At 39.2% G+C, this 27190-nt stretch overlaps 1 protein-coding gene and 1 long non-coding RNA gene across 5 annotated transcripts in view; one reads left to right on the top strand and one right to left on the bottom strand.

Moving 5' to 3' along the window:
• The first annotated feature begins 5574 nt into the window (after positions 1-5574).
• Positions 5575-15721, top strand: LOC124862844. Its single transcript, XR_007037020.1, has 4 exons — positions 5575-5932; positions 8730-8855; positions 11360-11406; positions 15411-15721. It is a non-coding gene; the product is annotated as an uncharacterized LOC124862844 (long non-coding RNA).
• Positions 10664-27190, bottom strand: part of LOC124862843 (MAGUK p55 subfamily member 3-like) — a 63369-nt gene continuing 46842 nt past the window's right edge. For 2 of the 4 annotated variants that reach the window (XM_047357007.1, XM_047357008.1), the window contains 13 exons: positions 26564-26638; positions 26263-26459; positions 20686-20750; positions 19914-19931; positions 19219-19260; positions 16186-16200; positions 15584-15649; positions 14957-15112; positions 14787-14867; positions 14602-14695; positions 13166-13274; positions 12858-12986; positions 10664-11865 (listed from right to left, as the gene is read on the bottom strand). In XM_047357007.1, coding sequence (XP_047212963.1) covers positions 11686-11865; positions 12858-12986; positions 13166-13274; positions 14602-14695; positions 14787-14867; positions 14957-15112; positions 15584-15649; positions 16186-16200; positions 19219-19260; positions 19914-19931; positions 20686-20750; positions 26263-26459; positions 26564-26638 — 1227 coding nt within the window. In that variant the 3' untranslated portion in view covers positions 10664-11685. The remainder of the gene's footprint in view (positions 11866-12857; positions 12987-13165; positions 13275-14601; positions 14696-14786; positions 14868-14956; positions 15113-15583; positions 15650-16185; positions 16201-19218; positions 19261-19913; positions 19932-20685; positions 20751-26262; positions 26460-26563; positions 26639-27190) is intronic. The other 2 variants (XM_047357010.1, XM_047357011.1) reach the window with 2 other exon arrangements.

Genomic DNA, 27190 nt, shown 5'->3' with positions numbered 1-27190 from the left:
GTTAAGAGAGCTGATTGCTAATTTGATCGCTAGCATCAGACTCAATAGAGTGCTATTTTTATATGTTCTAACACACTCTGGGGAAATCAGTGGCATTCAGACTATTTAGCAGGGCTAATAATCTCTTCATGTAATTAAATAACATTCCCTTCCACCTGACTAAGTGTCTCAACAAGTCTACTGTCATTTTCTCCAGATTCTCAGGGCACGCTTTTTTACATTGCGTGGGGAATCTGTGTGCACTTTGGTAATTACTGAAATGAAGCTGAAACATCCCACATCCCACATAAATCATCTTGGCCTGATGAGTTAAAGCCCCGTATCAAGTGCTCTAAAAAGATTTGCAAGACTTTGAAACTAGTTAAAAATTCACATGTGAATTGGACTGTCGCATCCACAGTAAGAAGCATGCCTTGAGATTCTCACTAAACTTACCTTATAATGATGTTTTTTTAACTCTGGATTTTCCAGACAATATCCGGTTTTTACTGCTCCACAATTATTTATTTAAATGAAATTGTGCATGTATTTATTTAAATAGATTGTTACATGTTTTTGTGTATAACAATAATGCCTTGTCTAACCATTAAAGCACAATGGTACGATATCTATATTTAAAACTAATATTCAATTAAAGTAAAATGTATAATGTTTTATCAAACTATGCAGGTAATGGCAAAGAGGAAAGGAGAAACAAATCCAAGGTGCAACAAATTCTGCATTGACTGAAATTATGTGACTTTTTACTGGTGAAACAAACAAGCATTGAACATTGGAATGCTGTTGACCTTAGAAAATCTATTAAAAAATATTGCAAAGCAAAACACCTTGGATTTTTATTGTATTGTTTTACATTCTGACTGAAGCAATGGAACAAAAAACATTAATGTTGCCTCTGATTTCAGAAATAGTTGGCCTGCCTGTATAAAATGGAGAACACTTCTCATAATCTTACACAAGGCAGTCAGTGACAGATAGATGTGATTAAAAATGTCAAGAAATAATTCAATGCATTTCATTTACTTTACAGACACATATTTTATAAAACTGCATGCAGCGAGTATTCCACTGAAATACTTATAGAAACATTTATGTATGTTAGTACATGAATCGGATTTATGTCTGAAGACTAATTCTGCCATGATTGCATTTTCTCTGAAATAATTTACTATTATTACATGTTGCTGTGTAGCACTGTTAAAATGTAGCTATAGGTGAAATATCTACATAAGTCGGACCTGTTCCCGGTGCATGTTGGACTCCGGCAGGGCTGCCCTTTGTCACCGGTCCTGTTCATAACTTTTATGGACAGGATTTCTAGACGCAGCCAAGGGCCGGAGGGGGTCTGGTTTGGGGACCAGTGGATTTCGTCTCTTCTTTTTGCAGATGACGTGGTCCTGCTGGCCCCTCCTTGAACTGCCACCTTAACGTGGTGGAGGAGTTTGAGTGCTCAAATGATCCTAGAGGCTAGGTTGTCTGGGGCCTAAATGCCCCTGGTAGGGTCTCCCATGGCAAACGGGCTCTAGGTGATGGGTCAGACAAAGAGCGGTTCAAGAATCCCTCATGAGGACAAAAATATCGAGGCACGTGACGTCGCCCGGTACGGCGGAGCCGGGGTCCCACCCTGGAGGCCTCCACATCGAGAGGAGCCACTTGAGGTGGCTTGGGCATCTATACCGGATGCCTCCTGGACGCCTTCCTCGGGAGGTGTTCCAGGCACGTCCCACCGGGAGGAGGCCCAGGGGACGGCCCAGGACACACTGGAGGGACTATGTCTCTCGGCTGGCCTGGGAACGCCTTGGGCTCCACCCGTAGGAGCTGGAGGAGGTGTCTGGAGAGAGGGACGTCTGGACGTCTCTGCTGAATCTGCTGCCTCCGCGACCCAGTCCCGGATAAGCGGAAGACGACGAGTACGAGTATGCGTACATGTTGCTGTGTAGCACTGTTAAAATGTAGCTATAGGTGAAATATCTACATGCGTTTGATAGATGTGGCTTTGTTGTTGAATTATATGTTATTACTATTATTAGTGGAAGCCCAGATTGCTTTAATACTGGCCTTCAGGTCATCTGCATTGTTGAGTCCGGTGTCTCTAATCTTCCTTTTGACGGTACCCCATAGGTTCTGTAGAGTGTGTTCAGGTCAGGCCAGTTTGCTGGTCAATCAAGGACAGTAACATCATGGTCATTGAACCAGCTTTTAGGATCTTTAAGCAGTGTGGGCCAGTACCAAGTCCTGATGGAAAGTGAAATCTGCCTTTCCATAAACCTTGTTAGCAGAAGAAATCATAAAGTGCTCTAACATGTAGATGGTCAAGGGCTGCATTGACTGTGGCCTTCAGAAAACACAATGGACCAGCACCAGCAGATGACACTGGACTTCAAGCAATGCAGATTCTGTTCCTCACTCTTCCTCCAGACTCTGGCACCTTGATTTTAAAATGAAATGCAAACTTTATTTTCATCTGAAAAGCGGATTTTTAACCACGGAGCAACAGCCCAGTTCTTTTTCTCCTTTTCCCAGGTAAGATGTTTGCAGCCCATGTTTAGGATTTATATGTGAATAGTGGATATTGATGCACTGTCTCCAGCCTCAGTTCACTCCATGTGAAGCTCCCTCCTCCATTCTTCAATAAATTTTGCTTGACAGTCTTCTCAAGGCTTTGGTTATCCATGTTGCTTGTGCACCGTTTCCTATTAATATGCTTGGATACAGCACTCCGTGAACAACCAGCTTCTTTAGCAATGACCTCTGTGGCTAACCCTCCTTGTGGAGGATGTCGATGACTGTCTTCTGGATATCTGTCAAGTCAGCCGTCTTCCCCATGATTGTGTAGCCTACTGGCCAAGACTGAGAGGTCATACAGAGGCTCAGGAAACCTTTGCAGGTGTTTTGAGTTAATTAGCTGATTAGCACGTAGCACCATGAATTTCCAATTTTTTACTTTTCTCAGTTTTCTAAATGATGGTGAAGTTGAGTTTTGAGTTTTTATTTTCTGGAAGCCATAATCATCCAAATCACAAGAAATAAAGGCTTGCAATATTTCGCTCTTGGTAATGAATTTATATGAGTTTCTTTCTGGAATGAGTGACAAACAATATTGAACTTTTTCATGATATAATATTTTTAGATGTGTGTGTAAATAGCATGTACTGTTCATCTACACCAAATCAGGTATAAAAGCGACCTGAAGAATAAGAGGGAACAAGCTTCAAATGAAATCTAAATCTGTGAAACCTTTAGAAAGTATTTCACTATTGTGATTATTTGCTTTCTCCTTTATCCATCACTGAGAAATGAGCTCTGCTTGCATTTCATTATGAAGAAAGTGTTCTGGGGAGATAAGTGTGTGGCCTGCATGCTGCATAGCACCTAAGAGGCGGCACAGATCAGATTAGATCGCCTGATACCAGAGAAGCAGCCTACTAATGTATGTTATTATGACCAGATGCAGAGATCTGATTCAATAACACATGGCCTTTATTAGCATCACCCCTGAGAAATATGAATTTTGAGGCTTTTTATTTCCTCCCATATCTTACAGTGCAAGTCAACAAGTGATGTGGCTATCTGTGCCCGAAAGCGATTATGGTTGGGATGTCAGGATCATCATTACAAAGCAATTTCAGAGAAGAAATGCCTACAGAACCATAAACCTGTCTTTCACTGGAGTGTGTATGATTTGCTTCTGCCATCTAGTGGTGACACAGGAGCTCATTTGATACTGGTGTAATAATGTGCCTTTTCTATCCTTTTCTGATAACCTTTTCATGATAATTTTAAATATGTGCAGCAGTAAGATGATCAGTTCAGATATAAAAACATAATTTATTCAAACAAGATTATATTATCAGCTGCCTCTGCTCCTCTGTTGATACAATATTTGATTATTTACCATATTTATATTTTATCCTTAGAATAGGGTTGACAATGTCATTCACATTTCCTGCGTGTGTGTGTGTGTGTGTGTGTGTGTGTGTGTGTATCAACCTGTGGTGTGTGAGGTTTATAGACTGATGTGAGTAACCAAAAATATAATTTTATAATCATAAAATAAAAATACCTAACCAGCTTGAGCATTTTTTAAATCTGAAACTTTAACTGCATATTAGGTAAATTTCTTTTTTTAGTACAATAAAAGGGATTTATAATGTACATTAATTTATATTTTGTACGTTACTAAGTAATTTGCATGTAAATTAGTTCATGCTAAATATACAGTAACGGTCAAAAGTTTTAGACTCACTTTCTCATTTAATGGTTTCCTTTATGTTTATGACTATTTCCATTGTACGTAGATTCTCACTGAAGGCATCAAAACAGGGAATGAACACATATGGAATTATGTAGCAAACGAAAACTTGTAAAATAACTTAAAATATGTTTTATATTTTAGATTCCTTAAAGTAGCCGCCATTTGCTGTGATGACTGAAATATTAACCTTGGGCCTTCTCTCAATGAACCTCTGGGAAGTTCAATTCAATTCAATTCAATTCAGTTTTATTTATATAGCGCCAATTCACAACACATGTTGTCTCAAGGCACTTCACAACAGTCGGGTTCATACATTCCAATTAATCCTAACCATTGAACAGTGCAGTCGGAGTTAGCTTTTTATTCAAATTGGATAAACATTTTTCTATCTAAGGAAACCCAGCAGATTGCATCCAGTCAGAGACTTGCAGCATTCACTCCTCCTGGATGAGCATGTAGAGACAGTGGACAGTCACTGGCGTTGACTTTGCAGCAATCCCTCATACTGAGCATGCATGTAGCGACAGTGGAGAGGAAAAACTCCCTTTTAACAGGAAGAAACCTCCAGCAGAACCAGGCTCAGTGTGAGCGGCCATCTGTCACGACCGACTGGGGGTTTGAGAGAACAGAGCAGAGACACAAAGAGAACAAAGAAGCACTGATCCAGGAGTACTTTCTATGGGAAGGAAAAGTAAATGTTAATGGACGTAGCTCCTTTAGTCGTTTCACCTAGAAATAAAGAACAGATAAACTCTGAGTCAGTTTTCAAGGTTAGTCTGAAAGAGAGCACATAGAGTTAGTCACAGTAAAAGCTCAGTCAATTTCCATGTCTAGGAGAGAGAAAGGGTTAAACACTAAAAGACAGGGCTATGTGGATCATTGGTAGAGGGTGAGCATTAAGTTGTTGCCAGCAGAAGCTCAGACTATTCCCTTCTCCAGAAAGGTGTCACAGGTACACACAGAGCCAGGCCAGGTGTAGCTTCTAGGAAGAGAAAACAGAGAACATAAATGTTAAAAGCTGAAATAACAGCAAATAATGCAAAATTGGAGAGTAGTGTGAGAATGTAGCGAAGAGGGTGAAAGTGGTCATAATGTCCTCCAGCAGCCTAAGCCTATAGCAGCATAACTACACAGATAGTTTCAGTTCAGATTATTTAGTTAAACGGCGCTTATTTACAACAATGTCGTCTCAAGGCACCCCACAAAGGGTCCCACTGATGGTCATTGTTATACTAAAAACCACAAGGATTGGGATACATCCCTCTGTCAGACTGATTATAACCATTGGAAAAGAGAAGGGGTCATACAGGTAGCAGAAATGGAGGGTGTGTTTGCACACCCTCCATTTCCATTTCTTTCAAGACTCTTTGAAAAACCATTTCAAACAAAGGGAAAACCTAAAGGTTGTAAAGTTAAAATAAAAAAGACATTTTCAGCTATACTAACTTATGGCCACAGAGCCTGGTAGGAACTCTTGTGTTTTTCTCCAGCGAGTTGAAGCTTTGAAACCAACACAGCTCCCTCTGCAGCTGAGTTATGGCCTCATTGGAAACACCTGTCATCATTTGCTTCACATCAACATGACCAAACACTGAGCTGAAGGTGGCAGCCATCTAACGGACTGATTGAACTGTTTATACCGTATATCAGAGCCATGAAGAGGAAACAAGATTGAAAGTAAGACTAGATGTTTTATTGCCTCCTCTTTAAATACAGAAAAATAATTATACAAAACAGTCATCTTACTACTTGAACCAGTTTATCTAACTGTCAATGAAAGATTTTTCTGATTCCAAGTCTGAAAAATGGATGTCCTACTTAAAAACACAGTCAAAAAGCCAGACTTGTCACAGTGCAGAGGTTTAACCTCATTGGAATAAAATATATTATACTTAAACAGAACTTTGTTTAAGCCGATAATCACGTTGTGCACAGGCATGCCCTGTTTTTTGTCTTAATTTTAACATCAGTCTAGAGAACAGAAGTTGTGCAAGGTTGCAGTGTGCAACACAGTGTAATGGATGCTTAAAAGCTGTTTATTTTAGGTTATTTTGTTTTCAGCAGGAACAAACTGAAGGAAACATCTTGTGGTTTTATTTCCCACTGGAATTTGCACAAAGTAGGCAACAAGACAGTCATTTGGTATACCAGTGCAGCAACTATGGTGTGTTCAAAATATAGCAGTGTGAAGTTCAACCAGTGAAGCCGTTCATTCTGTGAAACCAAGTGTAAAACAGGTGACCCTTAGTAAAAGCACCAAATACTGTAAATGTTGTGGTAACATGGGTAATTCCAGATATTGTTCAGAAAACAGCATTCATATATTAAAAAGTTGGAGAGTGGAAAAATATATCAAGAAGTTCAGAACAGAATACATTTCTCAGCTCAAATGATCTGGAATGCATTCAAATGGAAACCAAATCTAGAAAGATGTGGAAGAAAATGGAAAACTACTATTCAAATGGAAGGAAGAATAGCCAAAATGGTGATGACTCAGCTCCATAGTGATCAAAGAAGTGATCTTTGAGTAGTGGAATGATTAGAAGATACCTATGTGAAGCGAAGTTATTGTGAATATGTATTATTAAATATAGAAAGAAAGAAAGAAAAGGTTTGACAACATTAGAAATAGGCAAACCTGTTTTTCATTTTATATTCAAAATTTGTGACTTTAAGCAAAATGCAGCCACTGATTTTGTTTCAACACTCTAATGTTGCGTTTTAGTAACTGTGTTTAGATTGATAACATATTTGATACATTTTGCTTATTGTTCTGATTTCTAATATAATATATTTAACACACATTGCTATTATTTTTAACACAACTAGTAAATAAAGTTAAGGATGCAAGTAAATATAAAAGTTACATTTATGAGACAGAAGGTGAACATTTTAACGTGACAGGATTAAAGGTAACTTATAATAGCTAAAATAGCAGATAACATTTAGAATTACACTGGTCAGATTTGAGAAATCAAAGGTTATTTAGTTGTATTAAACAGATTTACAGTTTACTGGTGTTGCATCATATACTTGGAACTAATATAAAGCAGGCTGTAGATTTAGTCAATTTTGCATATTTTCTGTGGAATTAGTTCTGTGGCAACTAGATCACTGGTTTAATGTTGAATATAAAATACAAACAGATTCAATCTATTTTGACTGAAGGAAAGTTCTATAAGATTACATGACTTTTATTCACTCAGTTCCTCATGTTAATGCTTAAATCTGAAGTTGCTGCTTTGGTCAATGGCTTCTGAAGTCATCACATAAACATAACATTTTGTTTTTGTTTTTATAAAAATCAGCCCTGAACTGATTAGTTTGATGTATGTCAGGTTCAGTTTCAGCTTCCCTTTCTTTTATATTCCGTCATTTTACACATGGCAGCCTCCAGGAAAGAATGTTGGGTAGTTGTAAGATGTAGATGGCCTCCATAAACATCAGCATGTTTGAAAATTGTAGCATATTTTGTGCATCCATAGTGAATGTGGATCAGTTTCCAGCCTCAGCACACCTTTAATTATAATATAGCTCCATTTTCTCAGCATGGCAGCTTTGGTAATTGAAAAGTAGTAACAGGCTTTAATTAAATCTTCCAACTGCAGTTTCAGGAGTTCCAGGCTGCTCATAGAAGTAAAACTGCATTAAACTTTGTGTTAAAGGTGAATGTTCTGGTGCCCAAAACCTGCACCACAGTCACAATAATTTTTCTTTTTAATTAAAATATTTAAATTAAATAATGTTTACTGGAGTAAGCTTATACAAAAAACATTCTAAGGCTCCTGCTAGTCTTTAATGACCTATGTCAACCTAAGACAACTACTTATTTTATGGAACTAGGAATCGCTGCATCAGCTTCTTTTCTTAGTGAAAAGCACACTTAATGTAGCTACTGTCATTGAAATCTGGGGTAAAAATGTTTACTTTCTAAACTGACACATTTTGAACTGGAGCACTTCGTATTATAGCTTTGGTTTTGTGTGAACTCGTTTGTTTTAATGGCATTTGTGCAAAAGACATGTTTAAAGACTTGCTGTAAAAATAATGTATATTTTTGTTTGCAAAAACTCCAGAGAAACATTAGTGGTTAAACCTAAAAAGGAAACTATTATTTTGATCAGACAAAAAACTGCAAATTCTTCTTCTTGTCTGATATTCTACAGTTTGGCATTTTCAAAACCAGATGTCACTAAATCTCTATTGTAACTGTTAGACAATTGTTCATACTGTCAACAGCGACCTGCAGAGATGCCAAAAAACTTACCTGTGAGAGCAATTTTCCAGATTAGAGCATGTTTTTTTTTATTACATAAACTACACTATTATAGAAATATTTAGATGGTAAAGGGTCCTTCAGTCCCTAATTTTATTGTCACCAGAAATAAAAGGCAATGTTTGCTGACTCTTGTTTTGTAAACAGCATTTAAACGTCTTTGCCAAGTTTGTTTTCACTCTGACAATCCCTCCTCAGGACCACCTGAAAAACATTGACAGAAGAGATATGTGACGTGTGTGGAGCTCTTAAAAACCAGAGCCAAGGACCTCTGGCAGCGTAATGGATGCACTTGACTGCACTGGAGTCTAAAATGGTGCCAAGGTAAAAGCACACATTTAAATCTCTAAGGAGGCAAACACCAAATAAATAAAAGTTTAAGTCAGCTTCCTTTATTATGGCACTTTGTACATGACAATTTACAAAGTCAACATTCTCGATTTAGTTCACACAGCTCAAACATCATTACATGTGACAAAAACAAGTTACCAAATGTGATCTGGAAAGTGTTTGATGCTCACATTCAACACAAAATGGGATTATTCCTGATCTGCTTTGTGTCTTTAGATTTTTCAAGTTTTAATATAGTACTGGCATGCTAAAGAAAAGCTCATAGTTGCTACAAACATTCTTCTCCTCTGTCCTATTGAAAAAAAACTAAGTCCACTGACATTGTTCTGCATAAAAGGTTCTTCAGTTCAAACATCTGTTCTTCAGCCAAAAATACAGATATGTTCAAGAAACTGTACAAAATCCATTCCTATTTGCAAACGAGACAACATAACATATGTTAACACACACACACACACACACTGCAACATCCATTCACAGAAAACATGTGCAGAATGTTTACAGGTCCTTCTCAAAATATTAGCATATTGTGATAAAGTTCATTATTTTCCATAAAGTCATGATGAAAATTTAACATTCATATATTTTAGATTCATTGCACACTAACTGAAATATTTCAGGTCTTTTATTGTCTTAATACGGATGATTTTGGCATACAGCTCATGAAAACCCAAAATTCCTATCTCACAAAATTAGCATTACATTAAAAGGGTCTCTAAACGAGCTATAAACCTAATCATCTGAATCAACGAGTTAACTCTAAACACCTGCAAAAGATTCCTGGGGCCTTTAAAACTCCCAGCCTGGTTCATCACTCAAAACCCCAATCATGGGTAAGACTGCTGACCTGACTGCTGTCCAGAAGGCCACTATTGACACCCTCAAGTAAGAGGGTAAGACACAGAAAGACATTTCTGAACGAATAGGCTGTTCCCAGAGTGCTGTATCAAGGTACCTCAGTGGGAAGTCTGTGGGAAGGAAAAAGTGTGGCAGAAAACGCTGCACATCGAGAAGAGGTGACCGGACCCTGAGGAAGATTGTGGAGAAGGGCCGATTCCAGACCTTGGGGGACCTGCAGAAGCAGTGGACTGAGTCTGGAGTAGAAACATCCAGAGCCACCGTGCACAGGCGTGTGCAGGAAATGGGCTACAGGTGCCGCATTCCCCAGGTCAAGCCACTTTTGAACCAGAAACAGCGGCAGAAGCGCCTGACCTGGGCTACAGAGAAGCAGCACTGGACTGTTGCTCAGTGGTCCAAAGTACTTTTTTCGGATGAAAGCAAATTCTGCATGTCATTCGGAAATCAAGGTGCCAGAGTCTGGAGGAAGACTGGGGAGAAGGAAATGCCAAAATGCCAGAAGTCCAGTGTCAAGTACCCACAGTCAGTGATGGTCTGGGGTGCCGTGTCAGCTGCTGGTGTTGGTCCACTGTGTTTTATCAAGGGCAGGGTCAATGCAGCTAGCTATCAGGAGATTTTGGAGCACTTCATGCTTCCATCTGCTGAAAAGCTTTATGGAGATGAAGATTTCATTTTTCAGCACGACCTGGCACCTGCTCACAGTGCCAAAACCACTGGTAAATGGTTTACTGACCATGGTATCACTGTGCTCAATTGGCCTGCCAACTCTCCTGAGAACGTTGAGAGACTCAAGACCCAACACTCTGGATGAGCTAAAGGCCGCTATCGAAGCATCCTGGGCCTCCATAAGACCTCAGCAGTGCCACAGGCTGATTGCCTCCATGCCACGCCGCATTGAAGCAGTCATTTCTGCAAAAGGATTCCCGACCAAGTATTGAGTGCATAACTGTACATGATTATTTGAAGGTTGACGTTTTTTGTATTAAAAACACTTTTCTTTTATTGGTCGGATGAAATATGCTAATATTTTGAGAAGGACCTGTACAGTTAAACTGACGAAGGTAAACGGGTTGCATTGAAGTGCTACGACATCTTTCATTCGTTGGCACACCAGGAGTAACATTTAGCTTTTACAAATGAGAGTGAGCACTCTGTCACCATGCATTTCAAAAACCAGTTCAGTGGAAAATGTTCTCACATTCCATATGGATACTTCCTTAATTTGTAACTTAATGACCTAGCTGTATCAGGAATTGTCAGATGTCTTTCTCTTCTGCAGTGGATTGTGCAAAAGGCTCTTATGCTGTACAGGATGCATTAGCGGTAGGAATAAACCGGAAGCTTTCAGCAGCTGCTGTTCAGTAAAGCTGTAGAACTAAAATAAATCATGCTACTAAAAGCTGAGATAATGAGGAATAAAATGTTTGAGATGTGGTGTAGGACGAAAATTTTACTTTACCTATTTCCACAAAAGATTCCTAGGAGTCAGATATAATTTAGGTGAATTGTAACTATTACTGATAAATGACTTAAATTACAAACTTGTCAAAAAGCATTCTACATGCTGTAAATGTTAGCACTTCAACAGACTTTTAAAAGCCAAATTTGATACCTTCCAGGAAAACTGGGATTACATCATCTGCTCTCGTTCTTGGACTGGAATTCAGTAAGTATAAACTTTATTTCAACATTAAATGCTTCTCAATATTGCAAAACTGCTTATTACTTTGGGAACTTAGGCAATCAAATGGTCAGCCTGCTGCAAAACTGAGGTATTTCTTTTTGACTTCATCTGCCTGTGGTGCTGCTGTAAATAAGATGGCCACAGTTCAGTAGACTAGGGTTGGCCAGTAGCCTTGGGGTATAGAGGTATTGGCTCATGAGAAGACCAGTGCAAGAGTTGGGTGGGATGCCTCAGAAGATACAGGGAGTGTGGGTGTTGCATTTAGGTCCGCACCCAGATGAGAGGCACCCAGAAGGAATCGCGTTCCAATCTTTCCAAAATTCCTCGCAGTTCGGCACAAGCACCGGCCGAGTCCTCCTTGATCAGCACACGGTCCACCAGGTGTCCATACTGCTGATCGATTTGAACGGCAGACTGACGCATTTCCTGGAGGTCTTCATCCTGTTGAAGACAAAAAAAATATCTGTGCTTTCTTCTTTAGATCTTCAGAAACTAGAATTGCACTCTTCAAAGGGGGTTTTCATGATGTTATGTTACTGCAACTAAAGCAGGATACGAGTGGCCGAACTTGGAAAAAGCACAATAAACTTTTAGGGACTTTAAACTCCAGGATCTTGATAACTTCTAGGACCCTATGGAATCCATTTTTTTTTCCTGCTATTTATCTGAAATGAATATGGTCACATCTTAAAATATAATATCCACAAAAATTCGTGTTGATGCCTCAGCATGTCATGTGGCCAGCTAATGGAGCATTCATAAGATTCTGGTGAAACATCCTAAATGTGCAGGACACTGGCCAACTCTGATATAAGAAAAGGACTGCAATGAGGGAATTACTTTTTCCTGTACTAACTTACAATTTGCGACCATTTCTAGTATTGCCTTTCCCCATTAGTTCTTGCAAAATAAGTTCTAATCAGCCAAATGGCTCAATTTTTGTGTTGCATTTTAATGCCCTTGTTGGACCACTGGGCTTAAATAGTCAACTAGTAGGTGGAGTTTGTGTTTCGTTGACAGTCATTTTGCTTTGACTTTGGCTGACTACAATGACTTCTGTATCATCTAGTTCAGCAGTTTCCAAACCCTGCATGTTTTATAATTTGCCTGTTCAAATGAATCTTTACCTACTCAGTGTGCCATCAAGTTCTGCACAAACCAGTTTATGACCCATTCATTTAATTTCCATACGTGGCAGCAGGAAAACATGCAGGACAGAGAGCCCTGGGGACTACTGATATAGTTGAACAAAAGCGCCAAAAATGTACCACACGTTCAAAGAAATTGTAAAATAGTTGAGTAAACAGTCTGCTAATAAGCATATTATGTAAATCCTCAAACACAAGTACGGTTTTCATTCTCTATTGCAGGTTAAAAGCTCCACTGTTATTTAGCTTATTAGAAAGAGTCGAATATAAATGAACAGTACTCACTGTAAGACGGCCATGCTCTCCCCCTCCTGGTGAGGTGGCAGCACTGCGGCGACGTCGGCTCTCGGGAATTCGAGGTTTGACAAATATAACATATGGCTTAAACTCTGCAGTTCGTAGCCTCTTCAGGGCCTGCAGGGAAGATACATTTACATACTGAGGTCAGGGAGAAGACGCGAATCGGCAAAGTCAACAAGGACACATGCCAGAAGCTGTTTGCTGAAGACTGCCTGTAACTAATTTTGACATGATAGAATATTTTGATGGCTATTCTGAGAATTAAGAATTAAAAAAAATAATACTCTTCTCACCTCAGGCTGAACATCAACTATACACATCTTATTCTTGGCTTGAACAGAGCGGATTGCCTCTATACTGGTGCCATACTGGTTCTCCTTGTACTCCCCATGCTCTATAAATCTGTGAAGGAAAAGGAATAGATCATTCCTTCAAAGAAATAGTTCAGACTTTTTGAAGAGAGGTTCTGGTAAAAGGTTGTAAGCTGTGTTAGTGGAATGGCTAGCCTGATAAAGGCCAGAACTAAAGCACATTTTCTCTGTCCAAAAACATTGCAGTTTATGGCAAAACTCAATCTTATGAACCTTTACAATGTTGTCATGTTTGAATTGGATGGATATTAACAAAAAAGCAAATGAAGGCAGGAAGTGGTGTTCTACAAATGATCTTCCTGTGCAAAACACGTATCACAAGTGTTTAAAGTCATTTTTTCCAAGTATAAATGGATCGTAATGAACCATTAATGACTCACTGTCCTCAAATGTCTCTGGTAAGTAAATCAAGCACCTTTTTATAAGAAAACATTTAAATTATTACAGAAACTTAGAAGCTGTTAACTGATTTCACATTTATGTACAGGGATGCAATGCATACTGAGCATAAAGTTACCAGACAAAATTATTGTTTTAAATGAACACTTTTTTTCTGTTATTCTGAGCAAAAACACTCTAAATCAGGGGTGCCCAGCTAAAGTGCTCTGGGGCCACTGTCCTGCAGGTTTTAGATGTGTCTATGCTCCAATACAGCTGATTAAAGCAGCTCAGTTACCTCCTCAGCATGCAGTACACTGGACCTGAGGTACGACTTCAGATGTCGCTGCTTTAAATATTCCACCCTCAGTATGTGTTTTAGACAGGAAGATCATTAAACAGAATGAGGATTTTATTACAGAGGTGCAACATGGTGTTTTACTTCTGTTATGACTAAAATGATATACATGTCATGGAGAATGATCAAAAATATGCAATAAGTGAGTGCTTCTTTCCCTTTTTGCAAGTTAACCTTTAGTAGCTGGCAGTATCGCTACATGGTTTAAATGGCAAAACAAAAAAACTCGAGCCAAATCTCATCTGCATTTACAGGATAGTGATAGAGATAAAAATGCCCACAATTACAACAAATGTAGATCACTGCTTTCTGACAACAAAATGGATGTAAGGTAGGTTATAAATGCTAGGCGATGACATAATCGATACCCTATCTGGTACATTTTTAAAACAATTTCTGACAAAATGTGATAAATGAACGTGAACTGGTTTAAGACAGTAGAACTCCACTTTGATCTTGGCCCCGCTTAGACCAGGCATTAGTTTTAACCCCAATCAGGAACTATACTAGACTCACATGAAGTTGTCATGGGAGTTATCTACTGTAGGTTAGATATTAAATGCTTTAAAAAATATAATCCATCTGTTTTCAAATAAAACGCCATTGATTCAAGGAAACCTACTTGTTGTTTAAAGTGTCTGCATCAAACTGCTGCTTGGTGACAAAGTGATACTCCACACCATCTTTCTCATGAGGTTTCTTAGGCCTGGTAGTATCTGTGTTAACCAGAGAAAATTTTACAGGGAATATATTGCTTATCATTCCTCCATCTTGTAGGCTTCAGTGTGAAAATGTTGATTGACTTACGTGGAACAGCTACAGCATAACGATGTGGATTTTCAACTATCACCCGCTGCTTCAACTCATTGATTCGCGCTCCAAGAGAACCTTAAAGAGAGATGGTAAAAAGCACATACTAGTATTAGTATTCCAGTCATGATAGGAGATCGCATCTGCTTTCAGTGGTTCAGTCTTACCGATCAGAACCACTAGGCGTGGCCTCTCGTTAGACCTCTGCTGATAGCGGGTCACCTCCTCATAGGTCAGAAAATCTGACTCTCCAAGCTCCGAGCCCTCTCCAGATGATTCCTGACGATCCTTACGACTCAACCGGAAGCTCCTCCGTAAACCAGCTACAGAGAGCCCACGGATGCAGAGAAAGGATAAGAAAGGTCTGGTCAGCTAGAAAGTACACATCAGACACAGCTTGTGCATTACAAACAAAGTAAAGAATCCCAGCATCATGCATTGTCAAAACATCTGTAGGGGTGCACATGGACCATATCTGAAGATGTTATTGATACTGTGAATTTGAAAAACTCATGCGACAGAGAATTGTATTACATGCAACTAACATAAAAACCTGTATGTATTGGTTTACTGTAAAATGAGATTTTATTGGCAATATTAATATTTGTCATTTTGTTTCAGACATGCTGTTTGCAAGAGGTTACAGTGCTGAGGCAGGACACCTAGAACAGCCTGGCCCTGGGAGACCCTGCATTAAAGGACAGGGACTAACCGCAGTGTCTCCCACGGTCAGAACAATCTGGATCCCCCCCTGTCAGTGGTGTGTACCTGCAGGACTGAGCCGGCCACTGTACCTGAATAAAATTCCCAGGAAAACACCTGGCCACAGGAGGGCGCCACTGCTTTACACTTAGAAGAAACTATAACCAGTGTTAGAGCATCACACAACCCAGCCTCACACCTCCACATAAGGGTGAACGAGCAACAAACGTGCCTGGTTGAGTGTGCAATGCGTCCAACCCAGAAGTGCCCTCATGAGGATGGGGAAGGATGTGAAGGGCAGCTGGTTCTAGGGAAGGGTGGGAGGGGGAACATCGCAGTGACCACAACAACAGGGGCAGTTAGTTAGAAGCAGAGAGGAGGGGGGGTTCAGGAGGATCCAAACACTGTGAGGCAAAGAAAGCGGGAGGGAGGATGGAGGGTTTACAGCTTCAAGCAGGTCAACAGGAAGCACAAATGCTGTTTATTAAGGTGTTTCATGTCACAGCAAATGTGGGGCATCAGGCTTTTGGCTGTGTTTAGATCACTCCATGTGCTCAGCATCATTCGAGCGGTGGGGTGGGGTGGGAGAGCAAATGACGTTCAGTTTAAGTTTAAGAAGGGAGTTTGAGGGAGGAGGTAAAACTACAGCGGAGACTAATGAATTAGCTCCACAAAGTAACATTTACATACATACCTACAGCCTGGCTTTCTGTTTGAATACATGAAATGCAATTTAACATTTATGTATTTTCAGAATGTACATTAATGTATGTAAAAGTTTTCCTTTTAGGATGTAGCCTGGTTTCCAGAGAACAGTCCAACATTGGTAAATGAATCATTCACCGTCACCTTTCTTAAAAATATTTTGTTTTAACAAAAACCTGATATAAAAGTGTCTGCAACATCCGTGACTGTATCCAACGCAGGCAACTCAACTGGCAACCTCAGATGTGACACTTCGTATACAATGAAAAATTAAGACCTCTTCAAATGTTTGACACATAAACTTTTTACGCATTATTGGTGAGTTTTGTGTGCAAGACAAACACTAAATAGCACAAACAGTTAAAACCATATAATTATAAGCACTGTATGAAAAGATGACCATTTTCTTCTCACTGACATTAAATAAAATGAAACGTTTCACTTATCATTTAGGACTACTTAGGAATACCACAGTAATGTAATTTGTTTTTTAATTCAGACATAATACGCTTAGATTAATTTGCCCTTAATCAGTTAGGAAAAGCCCAGATGATGATATCACATCTTTACGTTTCTAATTAACAATATTTGAGTTAAATGGAGGCACCTGTTGATACAGGTCCTTCTCAAAATATTAGCATATTGTGATAAAGTTCATTATTTTCCATAATGTCATGATGAAAATTTAACATTCATATATTTTAGATTCATTGCACACTAACTGAAATATTTCAGGTCTTTTATTGTCTTAATACGGATGATTGTGGCATACAGCTCATGAAAACCCAAAATTCCTATCTCACAAAATTAACATATTTCATCCGACCAATAAAAGAAAAGTGTTTTTAATACAAAAAACGTCAACCTTCAAATAATCATGTACAGTTATGCACACAATACTTGGTCGGGAATCCTTTTGCAGAAATGACTGCTTCAATGCGGCGTGGCATGGAGGCAATCAGCCTGTGGCACTGCTGAGGTCTTATGGAGGCCCAGGATGCTTCGATAGCGGCCTTTAGCTCATCCAGAGTGTTGGGTCTTGAGTCTCTCAACGTTCTCTTCACAATATCCCACAGATTCTCTATGGGGTTCAGGTCAGGAGAGTTGGCAGGCCAATTGAGCACAGTGATACCATGGTCAGTAAACCATTTACCAGTGGTTTTGGCACTGTGAGCAGGTGCCAGGTCGTGCTGAAAAATGAAATCTTCATCTCCATAAAGCTTTTCAGCAGATGGAAGCATGAAGTGCTCCAAAATCTCCTGATAGCTAGCTGCATTGACCCTGCCCTTGATAAAACACAGTGGACCAACACCAGCAGCTGACACGGCACCCCAGACCATCACTGACTGTGGGTACTTGACACTGGACTTCTGGCATTTTGGCATTTCCTTCTCCCCAGTCTTCCTCCAGACTCTGGCACCTTGATTTCCGAATGACATGCAGAATTTGCTTTCATCCAAAAAAAGTACTTTGGACCACTGAGCAACAGTCCAGTGCTGCTTCTCTGTAGCCCAGGTCTGGGGAATGCGGCACCTGTAGCCCATTTCCTGCACACGCCTGTGCACGGTGGCTCTGGATGTTTCTACTCCAGACTCAGTCCACTGCTTCCGCAGGTCCCCCAAGGTCTGGAATCGGCCCTTCTCCACAATCTTCCTCAGGGTCCGGTCACCTCTTCTCGTTGTGCAGCGTTTTCTGCCAATCTTTTTCCTTCCCACAGACTTCCCACTGAGGTGCCTTGATACAGCACTCTGGGAACAGCCTATTTGTTCAGAAATGTCTTTCTGTGTCTTACCCTCTTGCTTGAGGGTGTCAATAGTGGCCTTCTGGACAGCAGTCAGGTCGGCAGTCTTACCCATGATTGGGGTTTTGAGTGATGAACCAGGCTGGGAGTTTTAAAGGCCTCAGGAATCTTTTGCAGGTGTTTAGAGTTAACTCGTTGATTTAGATGATTAGGTTCATAGCTCGTTTAGAGACCCTTTTAATGATATGCTAATTTTGTGAGATAGGAATTTTGGGTTTTCATGAGCTGTATGCCAAAATCATCCGTATTAAGACAATAAAAGACCTGAAATATTTCAGTTAGTGTGCAATGAATCTAAAATATATGAATGTTAAATTTTCATCATGACATTATGGAAAATAATGAACTTTATCCCAATATGCTAATATTTTGAGAAGGACCTATATATTTTAAGGCAACAGCTCAAACATACTGCTTGCTTGTGGAAAAGAAATGTAAAGAAACCAGACAGAATATTTGGAAGAGAACTGTGGACATCCACAGTTCTGGTTCATTCTTGAGGACAATTTCCAGATGCCTGAAGGTGCCATGTTTCATGTGTTCAAACAATAATACACATGCATATATATCATCCACAGTGAAACAAGTCCAGTACCAACATGGGCTGAAAGCCTCTCAGCAAAGAAGAAGACAGTTCCTCCAAAAGCAGCATAAAATGCTATATTACAGCAAATACACCCAAGGAAAAAGACACTAAAGTTCGGGGACATTTCCTGGGTCTGCCATAATGACAATTATTACATTTGGAGGAAAAAGAGGGAGAGATTGCAAGCATGAGAACACCATCCCAAAGCATGTTGTGCAGGTGTTATACTGCAGGAGGGATGGGTGCACTTCACCCTAAACAGGTCAAAAATGGTTGGATTTAATATGGTTGCGCATGTTTTTATACAGTGTATGTAAATATCTGGTTTCCACTGTAATTGTGTCGAAGGAAAATACATTTGTTTTCTACTTTATTTACAATTAAAAATCTGAGATGTGCATCATGGCTTTCTCTTCAGTACCCTTTTTCTTGAAACAGAAGTCTTGGTGAATAGAGTCCACTTGTGTGAACCAACAGTATTATGGAGACCATATCAATATTGTTTTACTCAAGACAGTTCAACCTAAAAAAAAAAAAGTAATTTTGACCCCCAACCCAAAGCCCAGAGGGTAGCAGCGCACAGCCAGGCCGCAGCAGGCAGAAAGGAAGTTGGAGAAAGGTGTGCACACTCTCACCTATGTACTGTCCATTGAAATAGCCTTCACAGTCACAGTCCTCTGTAAGGAGGCAAGCAGGGTAGAGAGGGGGGTAAGCATTGGGTAAGAGACCTGGAAAAATTCAAGAGAGGGGAGGGAGAATGGGCCGAGGGAGATGGAGAGGGAGGTACGGCCTAACAGGATGAAGACAGGCAGACGGCAGGTGGAGATGCAGCTCTGTTGGAGCCAAGAATGACTAACAAATACTTATGCCAGGTTGGAACTGTGCCCGTTTGTACCATAAATTCTAGGAACAAAACTCCTTAACATTATTCATTGAAAATAATTTCTGTTTACATGACAAGATGCACAGAGTTTAGGAAATAAGAAAAAACAGGGAATATTGTAAAGAGGAGAATGGAAAATAAAAAATGAGTATAACTCAAAAGAGAACAGAAGCTATTTTTGCCTAACAGCCTTTTGCTGAGTTAAGCTCATGTCTCCAGTGGTGGCTGCTCTACCTGTGCATCACCTGCTGCAGTAAATGTACAACACAAACCTAAATCACATAAATGTGCCCTGATGCTCCAGCAGCAGGAAGGGAGGAATTAAGCTTCAAGCTGCAGGAATCCCTTCACCCTCACATAAACACATCAACCTTTAAGGCCTCATGATCTGCACACATGTAGTGGATGGATGTGTGTGTTGTGTTTGTGGCCTGCACATTTACCCACCTTTGTCACATCCTTCAGCTGATGCAGAATGCAGCAAAGAAGAGTGAAACACGATTAAAGACAGCAAAGGAACGGTATTTTATATACATATAGACAGCTAATATTGTGAATTAGGTTTTTATAAAACTGAACATATGTAGACTATCGCTTGGATGACGTCAAAGACAAGAACGAAGATGCTCATTTTTAAAAGCTTATGCCAGGATTTGGTTGAATAAACTCAGCAGGAGGAGCAGGGAGGCAGGATTGGAGAGTCCCTGCAGGTTTGCTGCTGCTGCCTAAAGTAGAACAGCGAGCTGCATCCTGCTAAGCTCCTGTCTCCCTCTGGCCCAGACGTAATCGGTTGGCATACAGTTAATGCACCACAAAACTGCCTCTCCTGAATGTATAGCATCAAGTGAGAAGTGTGGTATATTATGGATGCAATGAACAGCTGTTTTACTGTGTGGATCAACTTAGGCTGAACTTAGGCTTGGCCAGATGGAATAAACATTAAAGAGATTAATTCATATCTGTGATCCTCCCTACTTCTCTCCCTCATCCCTTACAAAAACATGCCTGCATCAGAGGATGAAGACTGGATGCTAATGGATCAAAGATATAAGCATACCAATAAATAGCTAAGGTCAATACATGTCTAAGAGATATTATTAGGCTGTAATGACTTATTAAATTAGTGATGAAAGGAGAGGTAAGGGTGGGGCTGCTGGTTGTAAACTGTGAATGCGTAATAATAGACAACAAGGTGAAATCCTGAGAAGCAGAAACTTACAAGCAGGCTTTTTAGGGGATTTTGGATTCGGAAGCGTGCCCATTTTCATCCTGTAGACCAGTCGCCTGGAGAGATGTGCCGCATAGAGCCAAAGAGGATAAAGGCAGGTGGGGAAACATCAGGGCCAGAGAGGAGAGTAAGCAGAAAGTAAGAGGGGATTGTCAAGAACAGAAGACAGAGCAAACAATGACAGATTATGACACAAAGGATTACCAGATTCAGTAATGCAAGACAGCTGTATGTAACATTTAGCAGTTATATAGTACTGGGCAAAAGCCATCCTTTATTTTTTTATGTTTCGCATCCATGGAGCCAGATATGTTTTTAATGCTGGCTTGATCAAACTTTTACCAGGCTCTCTAGAGGTTTTCCTTTGGAGTTTGGCTGCTTTTTATCCATTTTCAGTCTCTTAATGGAATTATTTCAGACATTTTTGTGATACTTTTTTTTCCATTTTTAAACAGGGTCTGTAAGAATTTTGATACTAACAGTTTGTCCAAAAATCACTATTTAGTTCTTTAACTAAATCTATGAAAACTACCAAAGATAATAGTTTCATATTCTAGTAAATATGTTTTTAGGCCAGGCATTACCTAACAGGGATGTCCCGACGTCATCAGACCCCCAGTCAGGGGGGTCTGGTGACGTAAAACTCAACATCCGAAACCCATTGTTGGTCTACTGTCTAAAATTTGGCAAACCGCACACCCAACTACCTGTGCAGCTGGAATTTATGTAGCCAGTTCTTAACAATCACAGCTCCCTTGTGTCTGCACCGCCTGCGAAACTGTATTTCAGACCATGCACTTTATTTTGTTGATCCGTTTTGTCACAGGGTCATGTTGGTGCGTATACTAGAGGGGCGTTTTTAGGGTTTTGAAACATTAAAGGCTTTAGCCCAGAACCCTCCTTCCTCCTGCTCCCTTTTAAAAATGTGCCCTTTACAGTCTGTATTTGTGTATTTTCTTCATGTTTACTCTTTGCACGCAGCACTAAAAAAAGGTTTTTCCCTCCCACCTGCTAAGTGGGACCCCAGTTACACTGAGTATAAATTATACTGGGACTGGACAATCAGTTCCCAAATAACGTTTTCTTCAGCCTTTAGGAACCAGTGAAGCCCAGAGTTTAAAGGACTGGAGCTCACAGAATCTGGGGTTACAGTATGTAACCAGCGTTCTATATCATAAAGGTTTCCCCCTTTAAGGCTATCGCTAGTGGGTTAGTGGAAAAGCAGGATGTAGTCTTTGCCTCTTTGGGTCTGTCCAACCCCAAACATAAAGCATCTGGTTGCAGAACAACTTCAAACTTGGCATGTGCAATTACGCCCTAAGAGGCTTCTGGTGCAGCTGAACAGAGAGGAGAAATAATGACAACTAGTGATGACAAAGGTTAACAAACTGTAACAGTCTAGAACGAAGAAAATCAGCAGCTGTATCATGTGTAATGACGCAGTGTAACAACCCCCGCAAGGCGTCAAGCTCCACAGCAGAGGGGAACTGTTCGCTACATGGGAAAATGCTCCAGATCTGATAGATCAGGTTGGGATGGAGCCTCCGGTCCCCCGTGTCGAAGACAACATCTGGACATAATGTCCACTCCTCTGTTTAGGATGCCGAGGATGGACACTGCTCTGATAGAGCAGTGAAAGGAGAGAGAAAGAACTCAATTATTTGCAGCTTTCGGTGCAGGTGTTAAATAAACATATTTGCATCCACTCCTCCCAGAATTTGACAACTTTGCATTGAGTCCAGTAGGCTAATGCAGATTCATGAAGTGTGTTAACTAGACAGCGGGTGTTATTTCGCACTTCTGATCTTGTTGCACATGTTAATAAGTCATGCTGCACTTTTTTTTGCCCATGCTGTCCAGTTTTAAGAGGCACAAATGTTTAGTGAATCCAGCCCAGAGACGGATAGCCAGAGAGACATCGGCACAGTTGGGTCCAGCACGCATGACTGTCTGCTGGGTCCCGATGTGGGGCGGGACAGGGCCGTAAAGTGGGGGGGGGCCAATGTCCCCACTGAACAAAATGATGAAAATCTTGTCAATAAATTATGTCTGAAGCAACGCCCTAAGATTTGTCCACATACGCTCCAACAATAGTGAAGATAGTGGTCAATGAATACAAGGTAAATATACAGAATCAAACAAAGATAAATACATTTTTAAAATGAAAAAGGGTGAAGGCTGAAGCATCAGCTTAGACATATTTACCCTCATCACAAATCACCTGAATTTTTTAGAAGAAAGAAATAATCTACGCACCGCCTTCAATAACCAATGCAAAAGCTCAACAACCAAAACAAAATCAGACATTCAACAAATGTTCGGATTCTGTTTTTGTTTCGTCTTTTCCAACATTTCATTATGCACACTCTTATGTGTTGATTTGTATGAAGTAATGACCTTGCTTATAAACTTGTATTTAATCATTTTAATGCGTTAAGATTTTTACATCTTAGTAGACATTAGTCAGTGGATTCACTCGTTTAACTGAAACACATTGTTGCTTTACCATAATCCTTACTGGAAGTCATAAATACTTTAATCAGTTTCAAACAATATTCTGATATTTACTGGGAACAAATTTGTTTCACCTTATAAAAATTAAGGATGTTTGAAAAGCTACTACAACTAAAAGTTGTCCTGAAACTTTAATATGTTCAGTTTAGTGCATTTGTAGGCTCTTGGTAATTAACTTTACACTTTTCAAATTTTTTGTCTCTTTTTGAAGAATAAAACATTTTATTTTGTCACTTTTAAACATTTCTCTTCTTACAGTACATTATGTGAAGGAATAAAATATATGATGAAGCCTGAGTTAATACATATTTTTCTTTATGCATTAATTCAATTGACTTTGGCGTTTTTGATTTGATGTTTCTATGTGATTGATGTCATCTGGCTAACCACACTTTTCTTTCTATTTCAACATCATAACTCTAAAGTTTATTTGTTAATGGTTAACAATCTTCGGATTAGATAAAATATGGTCAAAAATTCCAGGTTTTACAATAATTTAAAGAGATCATGCAAAATCCAGTTTCTTAGCCCTTATATACATTTTGTTGTGTACTTGGAGTCTGTAGAAGTGTAAAAAAGTTGAATGTTGTCTCCCCAGGTGCTGCATAGATATCTTTATATTCTGTTTAGGTCATATTCTTCAGTCCGTTCAGTTTTCTCTATTCTCTATTACGTTTTATGAACTGTTAACAGTATTTGCTGCGGAACAGCTAAATAAGGTCATGGACTTCCGGGCACCAATTTTGCGTAGCCGCCATCTTTATTTCTCGCTGCGATTTTGTAGTCCAAGCTCAAGTATGCCTACGTTGAAAGTGGATAATTCTAAATGTTTGGTTGTTAGGTGTATCAACCCACATAATTCATCACATCGCCCCCCAGCATCAGAACCTCTTCAAAGTGCTTGGTTATATTTTTCTCATGAAAATGTTCTATGGGAAAAAACTCCTCTTTACTCCACTTAAAGGATGAGTGTCTTCAGCAACCTCCGCCAGTATCAAGAAGGATTTGTTGAAAGACGTCATCTGAAGGAGTCAGTTTCTTTCTGTCTACGAAAATGACAGCCACAGCAAAGCGGTAAGCTACAAATAACGCTAAAATGACAAACTTTATTTTAGTCATGAATTTAACATTAAATTTATTAGTATCAAACCAGTACTTTATCTTAATTCTCATCCCATTATGTGCCATACACGATTCAAGAAAATACATCCCTGTCACTGTAAACAGCAAAAACTGTATTGTTTAGAAACTTTACAGATATGATTAATGTGCAAAATAACAGTGGTTGCAGTACTGAACCTTGGGGAATCCCTTTTAAAACTTTTAGCAGCTCTGAATCTGCTGTGTTTGTACCCTTTGAAGTATATTCTACCAATACCAATAAAAAGACAGTGCTACTCCTCTTCCACAATATATCTTTGCAGTTTTGTTGATAATATTTTATTTTCAACCTTATCAAATAGCTTTTTGAGATCCAATTATACAACTACAGCCAATTCTTTACCGTCTCTAGCAGTTAGTTTTTTCTACAAACTCTATGGCAAAATTAGTTTTACCTGTTTTAACTCCACACTGTTGATAAAGTATATTGTTTTCTTACAATGAATTCAATCAGTCAAACATTCAGTGTATTTTTGCCAGACATTAGAAACTGTGATAGCAGAAGTTAATGTGGTTTATAAAGTGTTTATCTCCTACTTTATATGGCGGTATGGCTTTATTTAATCAGGAAATGTACCACCATGAAGACAGGTTTTGCAAATGTAATGGTTTTAATTATATAATGATAATATATTTGACTCACCATCTGTGGATGTCTTTTCTTTCAATAAATGTACAACATCTAAGATTAATTTTTCCATCAGTTCCTCTTTCAAACCTTGATTTATCTATGATAGCGTTTTTCGTTTTGTACCAACTTGGTATCTCCTTAGCTGAAAAAAACTTCACTTTTCTATTGAATTATACCTTTCATGTATTCTTAATATTGTTTTTATTTTTCAAATTTTTTTGTTTGTTTCATAATATTTGTCCTTTTATTTTCATATGTTTTGTACATACATTCTGCTGCCTTAGTTTTTTTTCCTGGATCCACAAATTTTCATATATGTGTTAATTTTTCCTGTAAATAGCATTCAGAGTTTTTGGACATGTTCATGGTATTGATTTTACTTTAACGACATATTGGGCAAAGATTTAGTATTGGGGATAGATAAAATCTCAATTAGGACATCCCTACTGACTAGATCCTAATTTTGTCTGAAACTTGTCAACTTTCCTCACTTTTTTTAAATGGGCTTGTTTAGTACAAAGATTGAACAGAAAATTGGTAAACAAAGCAGCTAAAGTCCAAACAAAAACATTCAGAAAACCTTGAGCAAAAAACAATCAAGACCATTTTAAAAATACAAAAAAGTCTGGCTCTTTGGATACAAAACACAAATATTTGGGAATATAAGAAAAAAAAAAATGCAAAACAGTGCATTTTGTGCACATTTGTGTTGATGTGTCTAATTTGTTCCGATTTTATTTTTTTCTGTCTCCTTACATACTGTTATCTTTTGTTCTGATTTTGTTTCAGCAAAATTCAGCAGATAATTTCCTCAAATCAAGACATTTGCTCTATAAACCCAGCTTAGTAATGTTCTATTGCAGATCAAAGCACATAGCTGTATTCACTCTTTTGAGCAGCCTGTCAGTACCTGCATTATTTAATCCATAGGATTTGTCTAAACTTCACATATGTATGCTTTCTGCTCCACATTCTTGTTGTTATTAATCCAGCTGTAGCTGCAGTGTTTGGCAGGGATCTCCCCACTGAGATCATCTTGGTGACACTCATAGTATCGGCATCTGTCCATACATTCTGTATTTCTGCTTATTTTTTCCCCTCACTGCGTTAATGCTCCATCTAACCACAGCTGACCTCTGTCAGTGGAACACACAAATGTGGATTTGAAGAGATTACAAATGGCCGAATGAAATAAACCAGCGATGTCTGGGTGAATCATTCCGTCCTGCAGCTGCTACATTTTAAACCCCGTATGTTCTCACCTCTCCTGGAATTGTTTGGATGGGATCAGTCCGGCCCGCAGATTGTTGTCTCCCACGCGCTTGGCCTGCCACCATGTGGGGTCGTCCTGTGTCACAACCTGCAGGATGTCCCCCCGTTTGAAGGGAAGTCCTGCTTCCTGGCAGGGTGTGGCCTTGTCTTCCAGAGGTGTGTAGTCAAACAAGGCTCTCATGTATACCTGCAGTACAAAATGGGTTAAAATGATCCTAATAGAGAGTGTATGTAAATAAAAAGTACATGCAAGTTCTCTGACCCTGTCCAGTTGGCCATGCATCATCTTACCTTACTCTCCCTCAGTGTGTCCTCCTCTTTGATAGCTGGGATTATCTTTAGCGTGATGGAGCCCTGGGATTGGGACTAAATCACAAATAAACAGAAGTGTTAGAACTGCAGCAGAAAAACATGGAGTTTAATTCTACTTTTAATCAAATATCTTAAATCTTTTTTTTTTAAATGGGTTTTCAACCAAAGTCCCCAAGGAAAAATTATGGACAATCTACTTTTAATGAAGTATCAATAATTCCTTGAAGAAACTGTTTAAAAAGAGTCTAACAGTCTTAGAACAGTCACAGGAGTATTTTGCCAAATATGATACAATATTTGGATTTAAGTTCTAAACCTAGAAGCTGGTACATTTCCACATGTGGATATAAACTGAAATTATAAATTGAAAAAAAAAAGGAAGAAAAGCTTTTTACCAACTTTTTTAAAAGTGGGCCCCGTATTTGTATTTACCCACACTGAGTCAATACTTTCAAACAAATTGCAGCTGTACATTGCGCTAGCTTTTACTGCAGTTGCAGCAGCACGTTTTTTAGGGCATGTTTTTACCAGATTTATGCTAACATTTATGCCTGTTCTTCTTAAATTGGGTGTCACCAATTTTCAGGTTTTTCTACTAATTATTAG

This window comes from Girardinichthys multiradiatus, chromosome X (assembly GCF_021462225.1).
Source record: "Girardinichthys multiradiatus isolate DD_20200921_A chromosome X, DD_fGirMul_XY1, whole genome shotgun sequence".
In the NCBI taxonomy this organism is placed as follows: Eukaryota; Metazoa; Chordata; class Actinopteri; order Cyprinodontiformes; family Goodeidae; genus Girardinichthys; species Girardinichthys multiradiatus.
The sequence above is the reverse complement of the archived record's forward strand: the minus strand, read 5'-3'. Positions and strand labels throughout refer to the sequence as shown.